Source organism: Artibeus jamaicensis, unplaced genomic scaffold, assembly GCF_021234435.1.
Source record: "Artibeus jamaicensis isolate MK-2021 breed Jamaican fruit bat unplaced genomic scaffold, CSHL_Jam_final contig_685, whole genome shotgun sequence".
Taxonomy (NCBI): domain Eukaryota; kingdom Metazoa; phylum Chordata; class Mammalia; order Chiroptera; family Phyllostomidae; genus Artibeus; species Artibeus jamaicensis.
The window spans coordinates 13,861,753-13,878,097 of NW_026521924.1; the positions used below are offsets into that span (position 1 = coordinate 13,861,753).

Genomic DNA, 16,345 nt, shown 5'->3' on the forward strand with positions numbered 1-16,345 from the left:
ATACAGCCAGTTTTATAAGATGGTTGTTCTGTAGTTTAGCTGTAATCTTAAGAGGGTGCATATTCAATATTTACATATTCCACCATCTTGACCAAAGCACAAGTTATGAACTTTAATTGTGCCTGATCCTTTAATTATGTCTGTCTTATTTAAATGTTCCTGACTCCCTGGATTACATATTGACTGGCACTGTGACCACATGTTTAGTGGTCTAACACAAGACCAATTTATTATCCTGCAGTTCTAGAGGTAAGAAGACTGCAGTGGTTTGGCAGAGTTGTGTTCCTTTTAGAGTCTACAGAGGAGAGTCTCCCTGAGTATGCCACCACCTGATATGTATATAAGTAGAACCATGCAGTATTTTCCATTTGGTGACTAGCCTATTTCATTTAGCATAATAACCTCAAGATTCATTCATGTTGCATTCTGTGACCAGATTCCAAATCAGAAAAGAAAGAAAAGAGTAGGATGTCTTTGGTCCCATTCAGATTCCCATTCATTCTCCTCTCATCCATCCATCCATCCATCCATCCATCCATCCCAGCACACATTCACTCATGCATTCACACTGTCGTTTAATTGTGCATTTACTTAGGCACACAGCTGTTAACCAACACCTACATCCTCCTCTGTACCAGACCCTGACAGATGACTCCATATTTAAAGAGCTCCGTGTCTCCCACAGTACACTTTCTACATTAATTGTCTGCTTTCTCTGAGCTGTGTTAGTCCCTGCTGCATAGTCAGTGTCCCAGTTTCCACCCACCTTAAATGTGGTGGCTATTACCTGCCTGGTGCAGAGATTCTATCCACAGAGCATGTATCCCACCTGGCTGGAGAACTGTCATATGTTCAAGGGAGCTGAGTAACCTGTGTCTATGAAGAAAAATAATAGGACCTACCACCTGGAATGCTTACAGTAGGTGAATGTGTCATTTCAAGGGTCTGAGCCAGTGCTCAACTGTATGATGTAGCATGAAACACATCCTCCCATCCAGCCAAACTCATACTGTCCACAGCAGCCATACCACATAGAGTCTATCGGGGGTACATAGAAGCTCACTCATCTCCATTTCTGTGAGCAGCTGGGTCACCCTTGTCTCCTGAGTGCTGTGAGGTCTTTAAACTCACAGAGCTCCATTTGATGCTTCTTCTGCCCATTGGTGTTTAGGTCCACAGACACCTGCCATTATTTTTGTGGTGTTCCTCCTGGGCTTCAAGGTGCTGCTGGTTATAAGTTTCATAGTCACCTGCATCTGTAGATGGTGGTCCTGTAACAGGTGAGTTGGAGGCAGGTCTTAGTCCTTAAATGGGAAGGTCAGGGCAAAACTCATGGGCTGGCAGGAGATGTCCAGGGTGTGGCTGCATAGTCACACGATCGCCACAAGATTGATTCAGCAGTAAGAGAAGGTTGTGGAAGCTTTTATTTTCTCTAAATGTCTTTGGAATCTCATAGGCTTCCAACTCTTCCACATTGTGTTGTGTGTTGTGTCCTAGAGTTTGAAGGTTTTCAATTTAAGTGCCCTGGGACCTTGGAGATGTGGAATGAAAACCAAAGCTTTGTGACCCAGACTAAAAAGAGTCCTCCATAAACTGTTGTATATTTCATCTTCATTTAACACATCTTTGGTATGAATAGAAAAGCACAACCAAAATTAATGAATACAACATGAGAGATTTAGAGGTGCTGACCAGTGGTGAAGATGAATGTGGGTATGAAAGGGGGAGCAGAATTCAGAGGAGGGGTTCAGGTAAACTGAGTAGGGGCTTGATTTCTGATCTGCGCCACCAACCCAGGCCACAGTGCTTGCCACTTGGCATGTGCTCAATAAATATTTTTGCAATTAATACAGGAGTGAATGAATGAATTAATGAGTTTCACTCTATCTTTCCATGCCCTGTGATACCTTGTCTCCTGCCTTCTCCAAGGGAATCAACTGGAGAGAAGAAGCTGCAAGGACCTTCAGGTGACCCAGGACCCTGGCCCTTCACTCTGCCAGCCCCACCTGAACCACAAACATGCTCCTCCACACACCCTCCTGATGGGCCAGCTCTCTGATAATGAACATGAGTCAAGGATGGACTTTGGTCATGGGGACTCTGAGATGTCTGGACCTGGATGTGCTGAGCTTCAAACTGGTCCTGCCTCCCCAGAAAAAAGAACCATTCAGAGCAAGGCAACAGGTTTCCATTCTTTCTGATTGTAAACAACCTTTAATATTCAGAGGAGATTTTAATCTCCTCTGAATAGTAAACCTCTTTATCCAGAGATTCTGCAAGCATGATTCTATTGTAACCCATAGATATTTGAAATCGCTATGCTGATATTCTCACTTTGGTATTCTCAACTATGTAATGGATAATGTAAAAAAATCCCATGGACTCACCATCCTATCTTTGCAAAATGCTTACATTTAGCCTTATGATTTGTGTTCATTTTGCAAAATACGTTCTCAATTTGCTGCTACTGTACTCAAGTATAATACGCTTTTACAATTTATGTGTAGATATTTAAGCAATCTTTAACATTATTTTGCTTGTTTTTAATTTTATTTAAGAGCTATTCTACTTTATACAACATTCCATAGCTTTATTTTTATGCTCAACCCAGTTTTGTGTGTTTTCCTGATGTTGATCATTGTCGCTCTGTGTTGCCAATTTTCCATGCTCTGTAGTTTTCTGTTGTAAGATGAGCATCTACATAGGTTTACATTTATAACTTTCAATTCGCAATTTTAGATGATTTTTTCCATGAATGGTTTTATGCATCTCTAACTTAGAGCTATGTCTAACACTTTCAATTTCGTGAAATCTTTAAAAGTAATAATTACTATTTTCAGTGTTTTTTTGACTACTCTTTAGGATGGTAATTGATTTCAATCATCGCTCTATATCCACCAAGCTTGTGGAAGTCTTACTAGTGCTAAAAAGGATGTACACTTTTTATTTGCAACACTTTAGACAGTAATTATCTAGAATTGTTTTCTACCTTGATCAAAGTTACATGTGCACGTGTTTAAAAAATGGAAAAGTTCTACAAGTTCTACATGTGAAAACTGGAGTCTCCCGAGCCACCCACTGTCTCCTACTTCCAAGAAGCAAACGTTCTCAACTCTGTGAACTGACTATTTTAGATTTTACTGTCACATCTCATACAACGTACTTCTATTGCAGTTCTTGATCTCTGACCTTCAGGGTTTATGTGTGGATGTCCCACTAAGGAAGATGGGACATATGTGTTACTCCTGACCTCATGCTGCACATGCACACTTATTTCTCCTATCACCCTAATGCCATTACAGTATAATTTAATAATCTAATGACATTGATAACTGAGTAGTCCGTGTCTGCATTACAATGACTATGAGATTGGTACTTACAAGTAAATCTTGTAACGTGTTCAGTTGTGCTATGTCGATCCTTCAGGAGTGTGTTTGTGTCACCACCACCATGACCAGGATGCAGAGCAATTCCATGACCACAGAGGTCCCCTGTGCTCACCTTCACAGTGACCCCTTCCCCACTGTACCAAAACTCTCAGATGCCCATCTTTGCTCCATTCCATAGTTTTGAGAATGTGCTATAAGTAGAATCATACAGGATGTGAGATTTTGAGATTTACCTTATTTACCCAAAAAATGCCTTTGAGAAACTTACAAGTTGTTGCATGTCCTTGTATGGAGGCATTACAAGGTATTACAGTTTGATTAACTGTTCACTTATTATTGGACATTTTTTATTTTTTGCTGCTATTACAGAGAAAGCTGCTATAAACACTAGCACACAGGTTTTGGTTGTAACAGAAATTTCATCACCGAGATAAATGCCTGGGAATCAAACACTGGGTCTCATAAACCCCTCCCTCTTTTGAAAGAAATCAGGATATTATTTCTTTTGTTGGATGGAGGCACATACAAGTTCTGAGGTCCAGAACGCACTGTGCATTGGGCTACGTTTTCCCAGTCCCACCCCTAAAGGTTAGGTACAGGGAGTCATTCAGAACCAGACCTGCTTCCATCCCAACGCTGACCAAACGCTGGTGAACCCTCTTCCTCCCTCTATTGGTGTAGCTCCTAGTGAGGCTGGTGTGGATGAGGCCAAGAGCCACACAACTTAAGGCTCATGGCTTGAGAGTTTGGACGCAGACCCTTCTCATCCTGGGCCTGAGGTGGGGCATCACTGTGAAGATCCCAGATGAGATGAGAGGCCCAGTGGAAAGCAGAAGCCCCAGGCAGGGGAAGCACTATTTCCTGCAGGCCTGTTCAAGTGTCTCTGAGAAGGAACACGAGTAACTCCTCACCCTGTATTTGCCTTCTCTTCCTCATTCTATTCCACAATCTGGAAGTAGAAACTCTCAGATCTATAAGCGGGCTACTGTCTCACAGCCATTGCACCCTGTCCTGGGCACTTCCTCTTATATCCTGTGATGTGGGACCTCTCTCCTCCCACAGAGCAGAGTCCGGGCTCTCCAGCACACATTAGGACAGAGCAGGCTCCTCAGGCCTCCAGGATGCTGGTCCCTGCCTCCTGGCTCCGCCCTCCTCCTTGCCTGCTGCTGACTCTGCTGCTGGGCCTCACAGGTGAGCACACCTTGGGGGAGAATCCTCTCTTTCTGCCCCTGGACCTCTTCCTGACCCTCAGAAATTTTAGGGCCTCCAGGAAATCAGGGTGCATCACCCAGTGCTTTCACATCTGAGAGCCTGAAATCTGGGATCAGGGCTTTTCCTCTTTTTCCTTATCCATTGTCTGCACTTGTTTACTGGAGGCATCAAAGCAGATGATGCTTCAAACCACAACTGCGACAGCTTCATGGGTATGAAACCCTCTAATCCTCACAATATGGCTGCTTGAGAACTATGACTTTTACTCCTGATTTGCAGATGAGGAAACGGAGGCAGAGGGAGTTACTTTGCAACATCACCTATGTGAGGCAGTGGTTCAGCCAGGTTCAAGTCCAGACCCAGCAGCTGCAAAGCTCATCTTTTAACCATGTTATGCTGCTCAGCTCTCAGTGGAGGCTGATTGCGGAGAAATCAGAAAACACAGAGAGTAAAGAGGAAGAACAGTCATCTCCCCTCAGGCCACACAGACACCCAGAGTTCAAGTTCTGCTCTTTACTCAGGAACTGTTGTTGATGATGTGTGGCATGGTGCCTGTGTGTTTCTCAGCATTTAATATGTATAATTGTCTCATTTAATCTTCAAAACAACCTGTGACTAGAATGTGAAGCCACACTTTCATATATATTAGTGACACATGTACCCATGTGTGTTTGTGTGTACAATTGGTGTAAGTGCATGCACACAGACACATGAGATTTTTGAAAAGTCTTTTCTTACTGTTTAATTCAAACCCCTCTCAGTCTATAGGAAATGTTCGTGAACAGATGTTTGGTTCTCCCCATCGCCTCCTTCCTTTCTACTTCCACAAACTTACCCTTTACCTTCCCCAAACCCTTAAGACAAGCAAGCCTCTCTATTGGTAAAATGAGTAGAAGTGTGCGTGATTACATTGGATTCCTTCTTTTATGAGGGATGGGAGTGAGTGGAAAGAAGTGGATAAAAGGTACAGAGATGCCTCCCTGTATGGTCTGTATCTACAATTATATCAATATCAATATCAGTATGTCTATATTACATCTATATCGATATCCATATCTACATCTAAAACCTCTAATGTCAGATGAGGCATCACAGCTCCAGGAAGTGGGATGATAACACCTTTTCAATTGCTTGAACACTCACCGCTCCCAGATATGTTGAAAATCCCTGCATCTTCTCTCTGTCGTGATCCTTATATCCAAGGCAGGTCCTCTTGTCACCTGTACCTACAGAGGAGAACAGAGAAGCACAGAGAGGTTTAAGGTCACTCAACGGTAGGCGATTTATCTGCTATTTGAACTCAAACAGTCTCATCCTGGAACTCATGAGTTCCCCTGTTTTGCCACATCCATCCCATGAGATTTGTTCCATTGGACCAGTGGGCGTGGGAGGGGTGGGTGTTGGGGGGAGGTTTGTGGTTCTCTGCTCCTGGGTTATTCCTCTTCCTGCACATGCACCAGATGCTTGTTTTACACCACATGTTCTAGTTGGGAAACTCAGTTTCTGACATAAATTCTATAGATTTGCTGACTTAAATAGGCTTCAAGATTTCCGGGAGAGTCTGACTGGGCATAATTCAAATATTTATTGAATACATACAATGTATCAGGAACATTACGGGAACTCAGGGTGTGCTGGTGAATAAAATATACAAGGTAGCTGCCCTCATGGAGCTTATATTCCAGTGGGGAAATGACTGTAAACAATAGACAGAATAAAAATAGATAATATAGAGCATTAGAAAGTAAGTTTGAGGATGAAATTATTATTAAATAGGAGAATTGGGGGAATCTCTAAAGTGCAATGAATTTTAAACCGTGTAGTCTGGCTGAGCATCTTTGAGAAAAAGAAGTTTGAGCCAGATTAACAGCAGGTTGAGAGTGAGCCACGGTGTCATCTGGGAGAAGAGCCTTCCTGTCAGGGAACAACATGTGCAAAGGCCACAAGAGCAGAAGCTTCCTGCTTTGTACAAGGTTTTGAAGAAAGAAGCGATCTAGTCTGACATAAGTTTTAAATTATCATAGCATTTGGCTGAGAATAGACTCCAACAGGACGGAGAGAGAAGTTACAGAGCAATCATGCAAATAAGTGACTGGTACCAGCACAGTAGAGATGGGGGAAGCTGGAGAGTTGGGTGCAGGAGGAAGTGCAGCCACAGGGTTTCTGATGCACAGGGTTCAGGTGGGAGAGCAAGACTCCACGTGTTGGTGATGTGAGCATCTGGAAGAACAATGGTGCTCAGGTGAGAAACCGAGAGCTGTGGGGGAAATGCAGGAGTTCACTCTGGACACGTTAACTGTGAGGTGTTTGTTCCCAGAGACGGAACGCGTAGTATGGGCGGTTGGACATAGTGTGGAGTTCAGGGAAAGGCCTGGGTCACGGGTGCGGCGGGAGGTTTACAGAAGCACAGACGCACAGTGTGTCATTCCCGCTCCTCTCCACACTCTGACGTCTCCTCTCTTCCTCCTCCTTCCCTCCACTTCTCCCTCCAAGATTCACTCCTGTTTCTCCCATTTTGGTCTCAGCCATTCCCCTTCCCTGTCCCCATCCTTCTCCTGACTTCAAATTCAGTCAGTCTCCTGTTCTTGGCATGAAAGGACCCGCCCTGTGACAGCACGTGGCCTCCTTGGGGGCTGTGGTCACACACAGTGCTGAGTGGGAGGGGCTCACCAGCTCACACTCTGCAAAGGTGACCCACAGACTCTCTCCCTGAGGGGAAGCTGAGGAACAGAGCAGAACACAGGGTTTGTCGGTGGTGCCTCAGCTGCCTCCTCCTCTGAGGGACTTTGTTTGTTTTCTTCGTCATCTGTGGTTTTGGTGTCATGGGCAAGAAACCATTGTCAAATCCAAAGCCATGAAGAGATTCACCTATGGCTTTTTTCCTAAGAATATTAAAGTTTTAGCTCTGGTATTTAGGGTTTGTATTCATGTTGTTCATTTTTGTTTAAAAAATGAGATAAAATCAAACTCCATTCTTTTGCATATGTATATCCAGTTGCCCACCACCATTTGTTGAAACACTGCCTTTTCCCCATTAAATGACCTTGGCCTCCTTGTGGATGATTATGTGGGCATCTCTGTGAGGGCTGGTTCCTGGGCTCTATTCTATTTCATGGGTCTCTCCATCTACTCTAACGATGGGGCAACACTGATTAGTTTTGTAGTAAGTTTTAAAATCAGGAGGTAGGACATTCTTTTTTCAAGATTGCTTCATTAATTGAGACCCCTTGAGATTATCTATGAACTTCTAAATAGGCTTTTTATTTCTTCAAAGCATACCATTGGGATGGAAATTATACCATTGGGACCATGAGACAAGCCTAAGGCAAAATAAACTGAAGCTGAGGGAAAAAAAGTTTGTTTAGTGACGCATCTGAGCTGCGTGTTGTGTGAGATAATAAATGTGCTTGGTTATTTAAGTCAGTTATATTGAACACTTACCTCTGGTCAGAAGCATTAACTGATATTAGCCATGAAATGGAAATCTTAGAGCCAGTGAAAGTTATGCCACAGAATTATTTCTGAACCGTAGATGTGCAGTTAAGAGAAAAAACTTATACAATCATGTTACCATTTTCCATTAAAAAGCCAAGTACATTAATATGAATTCATTTGCTGAGAAAAAGATTTTAGAAATAGTATCTCTGATATCGTTTGTCTTAAAGACAAAATTTAAATGTTTCTTTGTTGCAATTTCATTTTCTGTTCTTTTCTGCAATAAGCACGTGCAGGCTGCCTCAGAGATACGGTGAATACAGTTTAGAGACACAGTGAGCTGTATTTCTGCTGGTACACGGCCTTCTTGCCTTTCATTTGTAAAATACACAACACCTGTGAAGTGCAACGAAGTGACGCCCAGTGAAGCCCCGTGCAATACAATGGGGTATCCTGTATCACTGAAGATTCAGCCTCTCTTTGCTATTTCTCCTGTCAGTTCAGTGAGATATGGGGAGGAAGAAAAGGTAAACTTGACTTCTACTATGCTACACTGAACTGGGAGTATTTTTTTTATCCTCACCCCAGGCCTTTTTTTTCTTCATTTGGTTTTTTAGAAAGAGAAAGGAAGGAAGAAGGGAATAGAGAGAAAAACATCGATGCGAGAGAAGCATCAGTTGGTTCTCTCTCCACGCACCCAGACCCTGTACCTGCACCAGGATGGGTAGGGGATTGGACGCATTCAGATGGGGGTCAAACCTACAGCCTAGGTCTGTGCCCTGACTAGAAATCAAACCCGCGACCCTTGGGCTATGGGTTGATGCTACAACCAACTGAGCAACACTGGCTAAGTATGGGAGTACACTTTTTTAATAGAAAAAGTTGTGTTTTTCTTTTTCAAACTTTTGTGAAATAAAATTTGATTGCATCAGGCATTAACTTTTTATTGAATACAGAATAATACAAAACAGGTTTCACTCTTCTTTGTTGTCATATGGTTACTTTATACCATTTCATACCAAACTTTCTTCTGGGAGGCAACAACAACAGTCCGTAAATGAAGGATCTTCAGGGGCCACGGGAACAGCAGGTGATACAATCATTGATGGTTTCCTAAGAGTCACTGCAACAAATGGTCCTCATTGTTTTCTGTTCTTCAACCTCCTTTTCTTTTCTTCTTCTCCCTCCAGAGTCACTGTGTCTCTTTATAAGCCTGGCCTACATCCAGGGTTAACGGGGACATAGCAAACGTAAGCCATTGCAGTTCAAATTCCAGTCCAAGTACCCATGGCTTTTATGAGGGTCTTTTTTCATTTTTTATTATTATTGCCCAAGTACAGTTGTCTCCATTTTCATCCTACCATGCCACACCCCCACTTCACCCACCCCCTCCCCCCACCCCCTTTGGCTTTGTCCATGTGTCCTTTACACATGCTCCTCAATGGCCCTTCCCTTATTTTCTCCATTTTATCCCTCTGCCCCCTTCCTTCTGGCTATTGTCAGTTTGTTCTTTATTTCAATGTCTCTGCTTATATTTTGATTGCTTGTTTGTTGTGTTGATTAGGTTCCACGTATAGGTCAGATCATATGGTGTTTGTCTTTCCCTCTCTGCTTATTTGACCATTTCCACCCATGCCGTTGTGGTCACACAGCAATATTTTCACTGATATGTCCCCTGGAGCCAGGGACATAAAGGAAAGGACAAATAAATGGATCTTCAAAATAAAAGCTTCTGCACGACTAAAGACAACAGTAAAATGAAAGGGAACCAACTGTGTAGGAAAACATATTTGCCAATGATAGGTCGGACAAGGGTTTGATCTCCAAAGTATATAAAGAACTCGTACAACTCCACTTCAGGAAGACAAACAACCCAACTACGAGGCTTTCTTTCAGGGCCCCGTCCCTGTAAAACAAGTCTAGCTGAGTGTGTTCATCCTTAGAGCTTCTCATTATTTCTTATTTTTTTGTAAACTTTCTTTTCATAATCTGAAAGAATTCTGAAATTGAAACGTCACCTAGAAAACGTCCCTTCTTTACATCAATTCCTACTTGAGGCTCAGGTTCAGCAGCACAGTCCCCTTCACGAGAGATGTTGAAGTTGAAATTGGGGTAAAAATTCAACGGGTTTTTATCAGCTAATTTCGCCATCATTACAAGATCAGCCATGGCTGAGCTGGTGTCTCAGGAGCAGATGGACTAACGGACACACTCCTCCTCCTCAGGCTGCATAGGTCACACCACCAGCAGCCACTAGGCTCAGCCGGGCGGCCCAGTGTCTCAGGGAAAGGCCCAGCACACATCCTCCAGTGTGGGCACCGAGCAGGACTGCTTGGCGGGGAAAGATTTAAACCCACTCTGCCCCATCACTTTACCTCTCGGTGCTTCAGTTTCCTCATTCCCAATAGGGTCTCACATTACAGGCTTGTTGTGACTGTTACATGTATGACATATATAATGTGCTGAGCTCAGGCCCACTCAGGGTGTGCACTCAGTCCATGAAAGCTGTTGTCGATAAACACCTAACAAAACCCACACGATCACACATGGATGGATAAATAACTGCTCTGTGTTTCCCTCCAGGAGGGGCAGGTGAGGAGCTGCAGGTGATTCAGCGAGACAAGACAGTGGCAGTGGCAGCTGGAGAGACAGCCACTCTGAACTGCACCGTGACCTCCATTTTCCCAGTGGGGCCCTTCATGTGGTTCAGGGGGACAGGGCCAGGCCGGGAGTTAGTCTACAGTCAAAAAGAAAGCCACTCTCCCCGAGTAACAAGTGCTGCAGACACCACAAGGATAAACAACACAGACTTTTCCATCCGCATCATTGACATCACCCCAGCAGACACGGGTACCTACTACTGTGTGAAGTTCCGCAGAGGAACCCCTGACACGGAGTTCAAGTCTGGAGCAGGCACTCGGCTCACTGTGAGTGGTGAGTACAGAGTGGGACACTTTGTCCCTGCTGTGTGGCAACAAGTCTATGAGAACAACCTCTGTTCTTTGAGCAGCAACTAGGAATCAGGTGTCATCGTGGGCGCATATAGTCAGGGTCTGATTCCTGGTCTGAAGTTACCCCTTCTGCAGGTCAGGGAAACTGAGACCTGAGAAGGTCCTGCTATTTTCTTAGGGTCCATGGCAGGTAAATGCTGGGAAAATTCTGGAAACCCTCATTTGCTTGACCACCCTCTCTACCCTTGCCTTCTCCAATCCCATCCAGCCCTTTGGTTTCAGGGATGAGGGAACTGAAGGTCTGAGGGACTTGCCCGTCATGAGGTCAGAACTCACCCCTGCCTCCAGAGAGCCCTCCCCTCAGTGTGGCCGAGCCCCCCTCACTGACACTCACTGACACCCGCTGGGAGCCGGGCTCCCCTCTGGGTGCTGTGGGAGCTGCAGGGGACCGAGCAGGCAGAGCTCTTCCCCACGGAGCTTCGTTCTCCTCCCTGCAGTTGGGGGAGATCCATGCAGGGCAGGGAGGGGGGACATGTTCCTTTATTTCCTCCTCAGAAGCATCACATGAGAAGACATTCCCAAGGGGCACAGACTCCTGTTCACTCTGCCAGCCCTGCTGGGAGGAGGTGCCAGAGTTTGGGCGCTCACCGTGGGTCTGTCTGAGCCTCTAGGCTCAGCTGGGCAGCCCAGCGTCACAGGGAAAGGCCCAGCATACATTTATTTCAGGGACCCGGTCACACTGTTACTTAGACCCTGAGCAGAGTTTTGTCAGACTGTTCGTCACTCTGGGAGAGGGTTCGGAATGTGGGTGCCTTCAAGGTCACCCCATTAAGACCCAGAAAATGTTCACTTAGGGTTTTCTGCCAGAGACCTGGGATCCTGAGTCCAAGGATGTCTGAACACAAAGCCCTGTTAGCCCAGCCTGCCCGATGCCCCATGTAAACAAGGGATCTGTGGCCAAGAGGTGACAGTGGTTTTGCCTTTGGTCACATGGCAAGTGCATGAAGGCATCATCCCAGAGCCCAGTCTGAGTCCAAGACACATTCCTTCCTGTCCTACCATAAGACCCTCTTTCCATGGAAGACTTGGCACATAATAGGAGCTGACTAAAAGGTTATTACACCAAACCATTGAACAAAGAGCCAGAATATTCTTTTCATTGTTCTCTCAAAAGTTCAGGTGCCCCTCGGATTCAGACTCTGAAGTCCACGGTCACTGACATTCACTTGACCCTTCAGCCTCATCCCCCCAAATCAAGCACCCACATCAGCACCTAGAGCTGCCCCTCCTTCAACAGCTGCCTCATCCTCCAGTGTATGGAGACAGCATCATTTATTGGCACTGTGTTGATGGATATACGTTGTTCCCAGCCTCTGGCTATTAGAACAGTGATGCAGAGGAGAACCTAATGCGTGTGTCACTTGCTCTAGAGGGAGATGCCCACTGGAAGTGGCAGTGTTGGGTCACAGGGTATGTGATTTCAGTTTGTGTGAATATTGCCCATTTTTCTCCTTGATGCGGTAGCAACGGAGTCTCTTTACAACCCCTGAACATTGCCAGGGAAGGTGGCTTTATCCTGAATTTCTAATATTATAGTAGCTCCTAATAATCTGTCCCTTGCCGAGGCAATCACAGACAGTGTGTGGCTCCATCTCAGGTCTGCTGTCTCCTGGTAAAGTCCTGGCTCCTCTTCTCCAAGCCGCCTGCCCAGAGGACGCCCTGGGTGAGAAGGCAGGGAGGCGGGAGGGGGCGGGAGCAGCAGCTTTCTAGGTGCCTTACCTTCCTCATGACATTGACTCTGATAACCGGTGCTGTGGCAGAGGTTACTGTTGCCTGATGAAGACTCTGAGGCTCAGGGAGGGGACCTGACTTGTGAGCATGGAGGGAAGCCATGATTGACCCCAAACAGCCTGACTCACAGCCCCTGGTGTTTGCCACCCCGTTACCTTCCCCAACCTGAGTGCTTGTCAAAGTGTGCAGAAAGCTCCAAACCTCCCCTTTAAAACTTATATTGTTTTGTCTTCAGCAGTAAGCACTTTTTATCAGGTTCTGTGGGGTGGGTGGGACAGCTTTACAACCCAGATCGGACAGGTACACAAAGTCTCACCGTGTGGTGACTCTGCTCCTAGTGACAGGGCTCAGCACACAGGAGCATCCAGGAGGCTTTTCCCCTTTGTCGTTGTGCTCTTTGTCCTTCTCTGAGCACCTGCAGGAGCAGCCTGGGGACAGCGGCCTTGACAGAGCAGAGAGGGGCCAAGGCACCCCCAGAAACACCTTGAATAACAATCCTGGACCTACAGACTCAGAATAAGGAGGGGCAACCATTTCCTTGAGGCCGGTTGGGGCCCTGCATGAGCCAAGTTCACATTCTAGACTCATTTTGCAGGAGACCATGTCTTTTGTTTATTGTGAGAGGGTCTCAAGGCCTGGTCACATGGAGTTGACTCCTCCCCATTACTCCTTAACGTCAAAATTCTCACAGAGAAAAAAGGAGGAGGAAGCTTTATTGGAACCTGTGTGAACAGACATGAATTTGGGACCACAGCAAATACCCCCAGGACCTAGTACTGGATGAGGGACAGCTTCTTCATCTCTCTCAGCCTCCCTTTGCTCCTCTGTAAGATGGTGACAATCATGGACTCCTTTGGAGAGTGGAAGGATTTCAGGTGCTCTGTCTGAATCTCCCAGCACAGAGTCACTCCCCAAATCAAGTGTTATTTCACGGCGTGGCCCACTCTGTCCTGCTGGGCCCCTGTGTCCTCACCTGCAGACAGTGGACGCTCTCCCCACCCTCTGCAGGAAGGACTCAGGCTACAGGGAGCCTGGTGAGAGGGCAGAGCCTCGGTGAGTGATGGCGTCACCCCACTGCTGGGTGCTCTTGGGCAAGTCTCAGTGTCCCTGGGGTCCTCAGTGTCCCTGTACAGGGGCGATAATCCCAATTCCCACTCAGGGGTCTGTGAGGACAGGAGGGGGTGTCTAGAAAGCCCCCAGTGGGTGGGTCAGGATGTTACTGGGTGTCAGCACCCAGCACGTGAGCTCATGGGCCTAGTCCTCTTCCTGGGCCCACACCCCAGCTCTGCCACTTCCTGGCCTGTGACCTCTGACGCATCACTCCCCACCCTGTGCCTGGTGTCCTCACCTGTCAGTGACGGCACCAACCTCAGAGCAGCTCCAAGGCCTGAGTGAGTGAACACATGCGAAGTGCTCAGAGCAGCGCCTGACACGTAGCAGATGTTCAGTGAGTGTGGGCTATGACAGGCCAAAGACACAGGACCTTCAACAGGACACCTTCCTTCCCAAGTCTCAATACAGTGGGGTTGGAGGTGGAGTTTTGTGCCTTTCAACCTTGCCTGTCATTGGAATCACCTGGGAGTCGTTGCAAAGGTCCCCAGACCCTGGCTCCACCCTGGGAATTCTGATTTAACTGTCAGACGGGGGCCTGGCAGCTGCAGTTCTTCACTATCCAGAGACAGAGAGCCCTGAGCTAAATGTTCTCTGAGGTCACAGAGGAAACCTCACGTTCTTTCCCCTGACAAAGGTGGCTCCCCCTGCTGCTGGGCTGTGAGAACAACACCTTTGGGTGGTGTTGGTGCTTCAGAATCTCATGTGCCAGAGACAGCTCATCAGAGGCCCAAGAAAGTAAGCCCAGGTGAGGTGGTAGGGACACCTTCCCGCAGAGCAGGCCTGTGATGACAGCCTTGGGGAGAGGCAGCCCAGACACCCTGTCAGATCCGAGCTCCATGGCTGGGGACACTTCCCATCTTCAAACCAGTTTGTGCCTGAATTGGGTTTGAAACCCCACAAACACTGCTCAGAGCCCTTCCCGCCCCAGTACACAAGCTTGTCAGTTCTGAAATCTGCTCTCCTCTTTCAAAATGCTTCCAGCTTCTGTAAACAGCTGATATGCAGGGAAATGCCTGTGACCTATTGCGTGTTTAAAAAATCAATTCATCAAACTTGTTTGCTGAGGGGATCATTTTTTAAAAAAGAACCCTAATTTGGTGGTTTCTTTGCTTTTATTTTCATCTGGGTGTTTGCAGAGCAGCTGCAACAAGTGGATTTGAGACTTTCCTTGGCGTTTCTGTTATGCGTTTATTCTTCCTTCCTACCGACTACAGAACAAATCAGCAGTGTCAGAAACAGAAAGACCAGACTTACACTAACAGTCATGCGAGTTATTTATTAAGCACCTTCCACATGCCGGTCTCTGTGTTATACACACCTCCTCACTCCCCCTGCCTGGTGGTGTCTCCATCCACCTTGTGCAGAAACAGACACCGAGGCTCAAGGATAAAGAACACAGATGCTAAAATTAACCCGAGTGCAGAGAGATGAGCTCTTCCCTTTGCTCCCCGTGTGCCCTTGGCCAGCCGGGTTCCCCTCTCAGCCTCCTCCCACAAGTGAGTCCACCCAGGGTTGGCCTGCAGGGCCGTGGGAGGGTGAGTAGCTGAGGGTCACAGAGGCCTCAGCCCATGGTCAGGAGCCCAAGAGGCTCCAGTGTCCATTCCCCCAGTGACATCCAAGCGGCTGGTGTTTTTATGACTTGACTTACTCAAGTGACGCCCCTTTACCTATGTCCTCAAAATGTCTGATGAGTTTTAGGAAGCAAGGTAGATATTTACAAATGCTCATGTTTTTTTCATATTTGATGTGTGCCCCCTGTTAGAGATGGTGTTGGGTGATAACTAACAATTTCGAGACACCCTGCAGAGCCTTTTCTACAGGGAGAACTGCTATTGTCTTAGATTCAATGATCCTTGGAATCAGTGGGGATCCTTTCAGGACCCGGGGAGTCTGCTTGCTTCTCGGGCCTGTTACGGCGGCTCTTCTCATTTCGTAAAGATTGGGAAATTAACCACCTTGACTCTCTCAGCACCATGCTTTTTGAAGCCAAAACTTATTCAGGAGAATAACTCAAAATCAGAAAATCATCGCAAACCCATCCCTTGAAATTGAGCGATTGACACAGATTCGCCCCTAGTGGAATATTTGTTTCAATAATGAAAATATTGGAGTAAACTTAGTAGTGCTTGAAGGGAGAGTTCCGGATATAAATGAAGTCTAGGTTCAAGATGGATCTGTGTTTATTCACTTTTGTGAAGCATCTTTTGTTTCACTCAAAGCAGAACAACTTCCATTGCCTGATTTAACCCTCCCTGCAGCCAGAGAAGGAGAAATGCTTCCTGTCCCCTCTCACAGACGGAGCTGGGATGTGCCCTGGCCGCACCTCTCTGTGCCTGCCAGCCTGGTTCCCCTCCATGGGGTCCGGGTCCCCACAGCTTTTCCGGAATTTACTCAGTGAACACCGTCTGTGAGGTCGGGAAGGTGTAGGGAGGCCAGAGAGGAGAGTTAATAGGA

The 16,345-nt window shown here is 46.4% G+C and overlaps 1 protein-coding gene across 5 annotated transcripts in view; it reads left to right on the top strand.

Annotated features, from left to right (window-relative positions):
* LOC119047690 (signal-regulatory protein beta-1-like) overlaps nucleotides 1–16,345 on the top strand; it is a 37,836-nt gene that overhangs the window by 11,273 nt on the left and 10,218 nt on the right. The window contains exons 5-6 of one of the 5 annotated variants that reach the window (XM_037143138.2): nucleotides 1,172–1,280; nucleotides 1,930–2,149. The exons of 1 other annotated variant lie outside the window; for it this stretch is intronic. In XM_037143138.2, the coding sequence (XP_036999033.2) occupies nucleotides 1,172–1,280; nucleotides 1,930–2,059 (239 nt within the window). In that variant the 3' untranslated portion in view covers nucleotides 2,060–2,149. Of the gene's footprint in view, nucleotides 1–1,171; nucleotides 1,281–1,929; nucleotides 3,646–4,230; nucleotides 4,581–10,619; nucleotides 10,971–16,345 lie in introns of those variants that run through there. 3 more of the 5 variants (XM_053671178.1, XM_053671177.1, XM_053671176.1) reach the window with 3 other exon arrangements.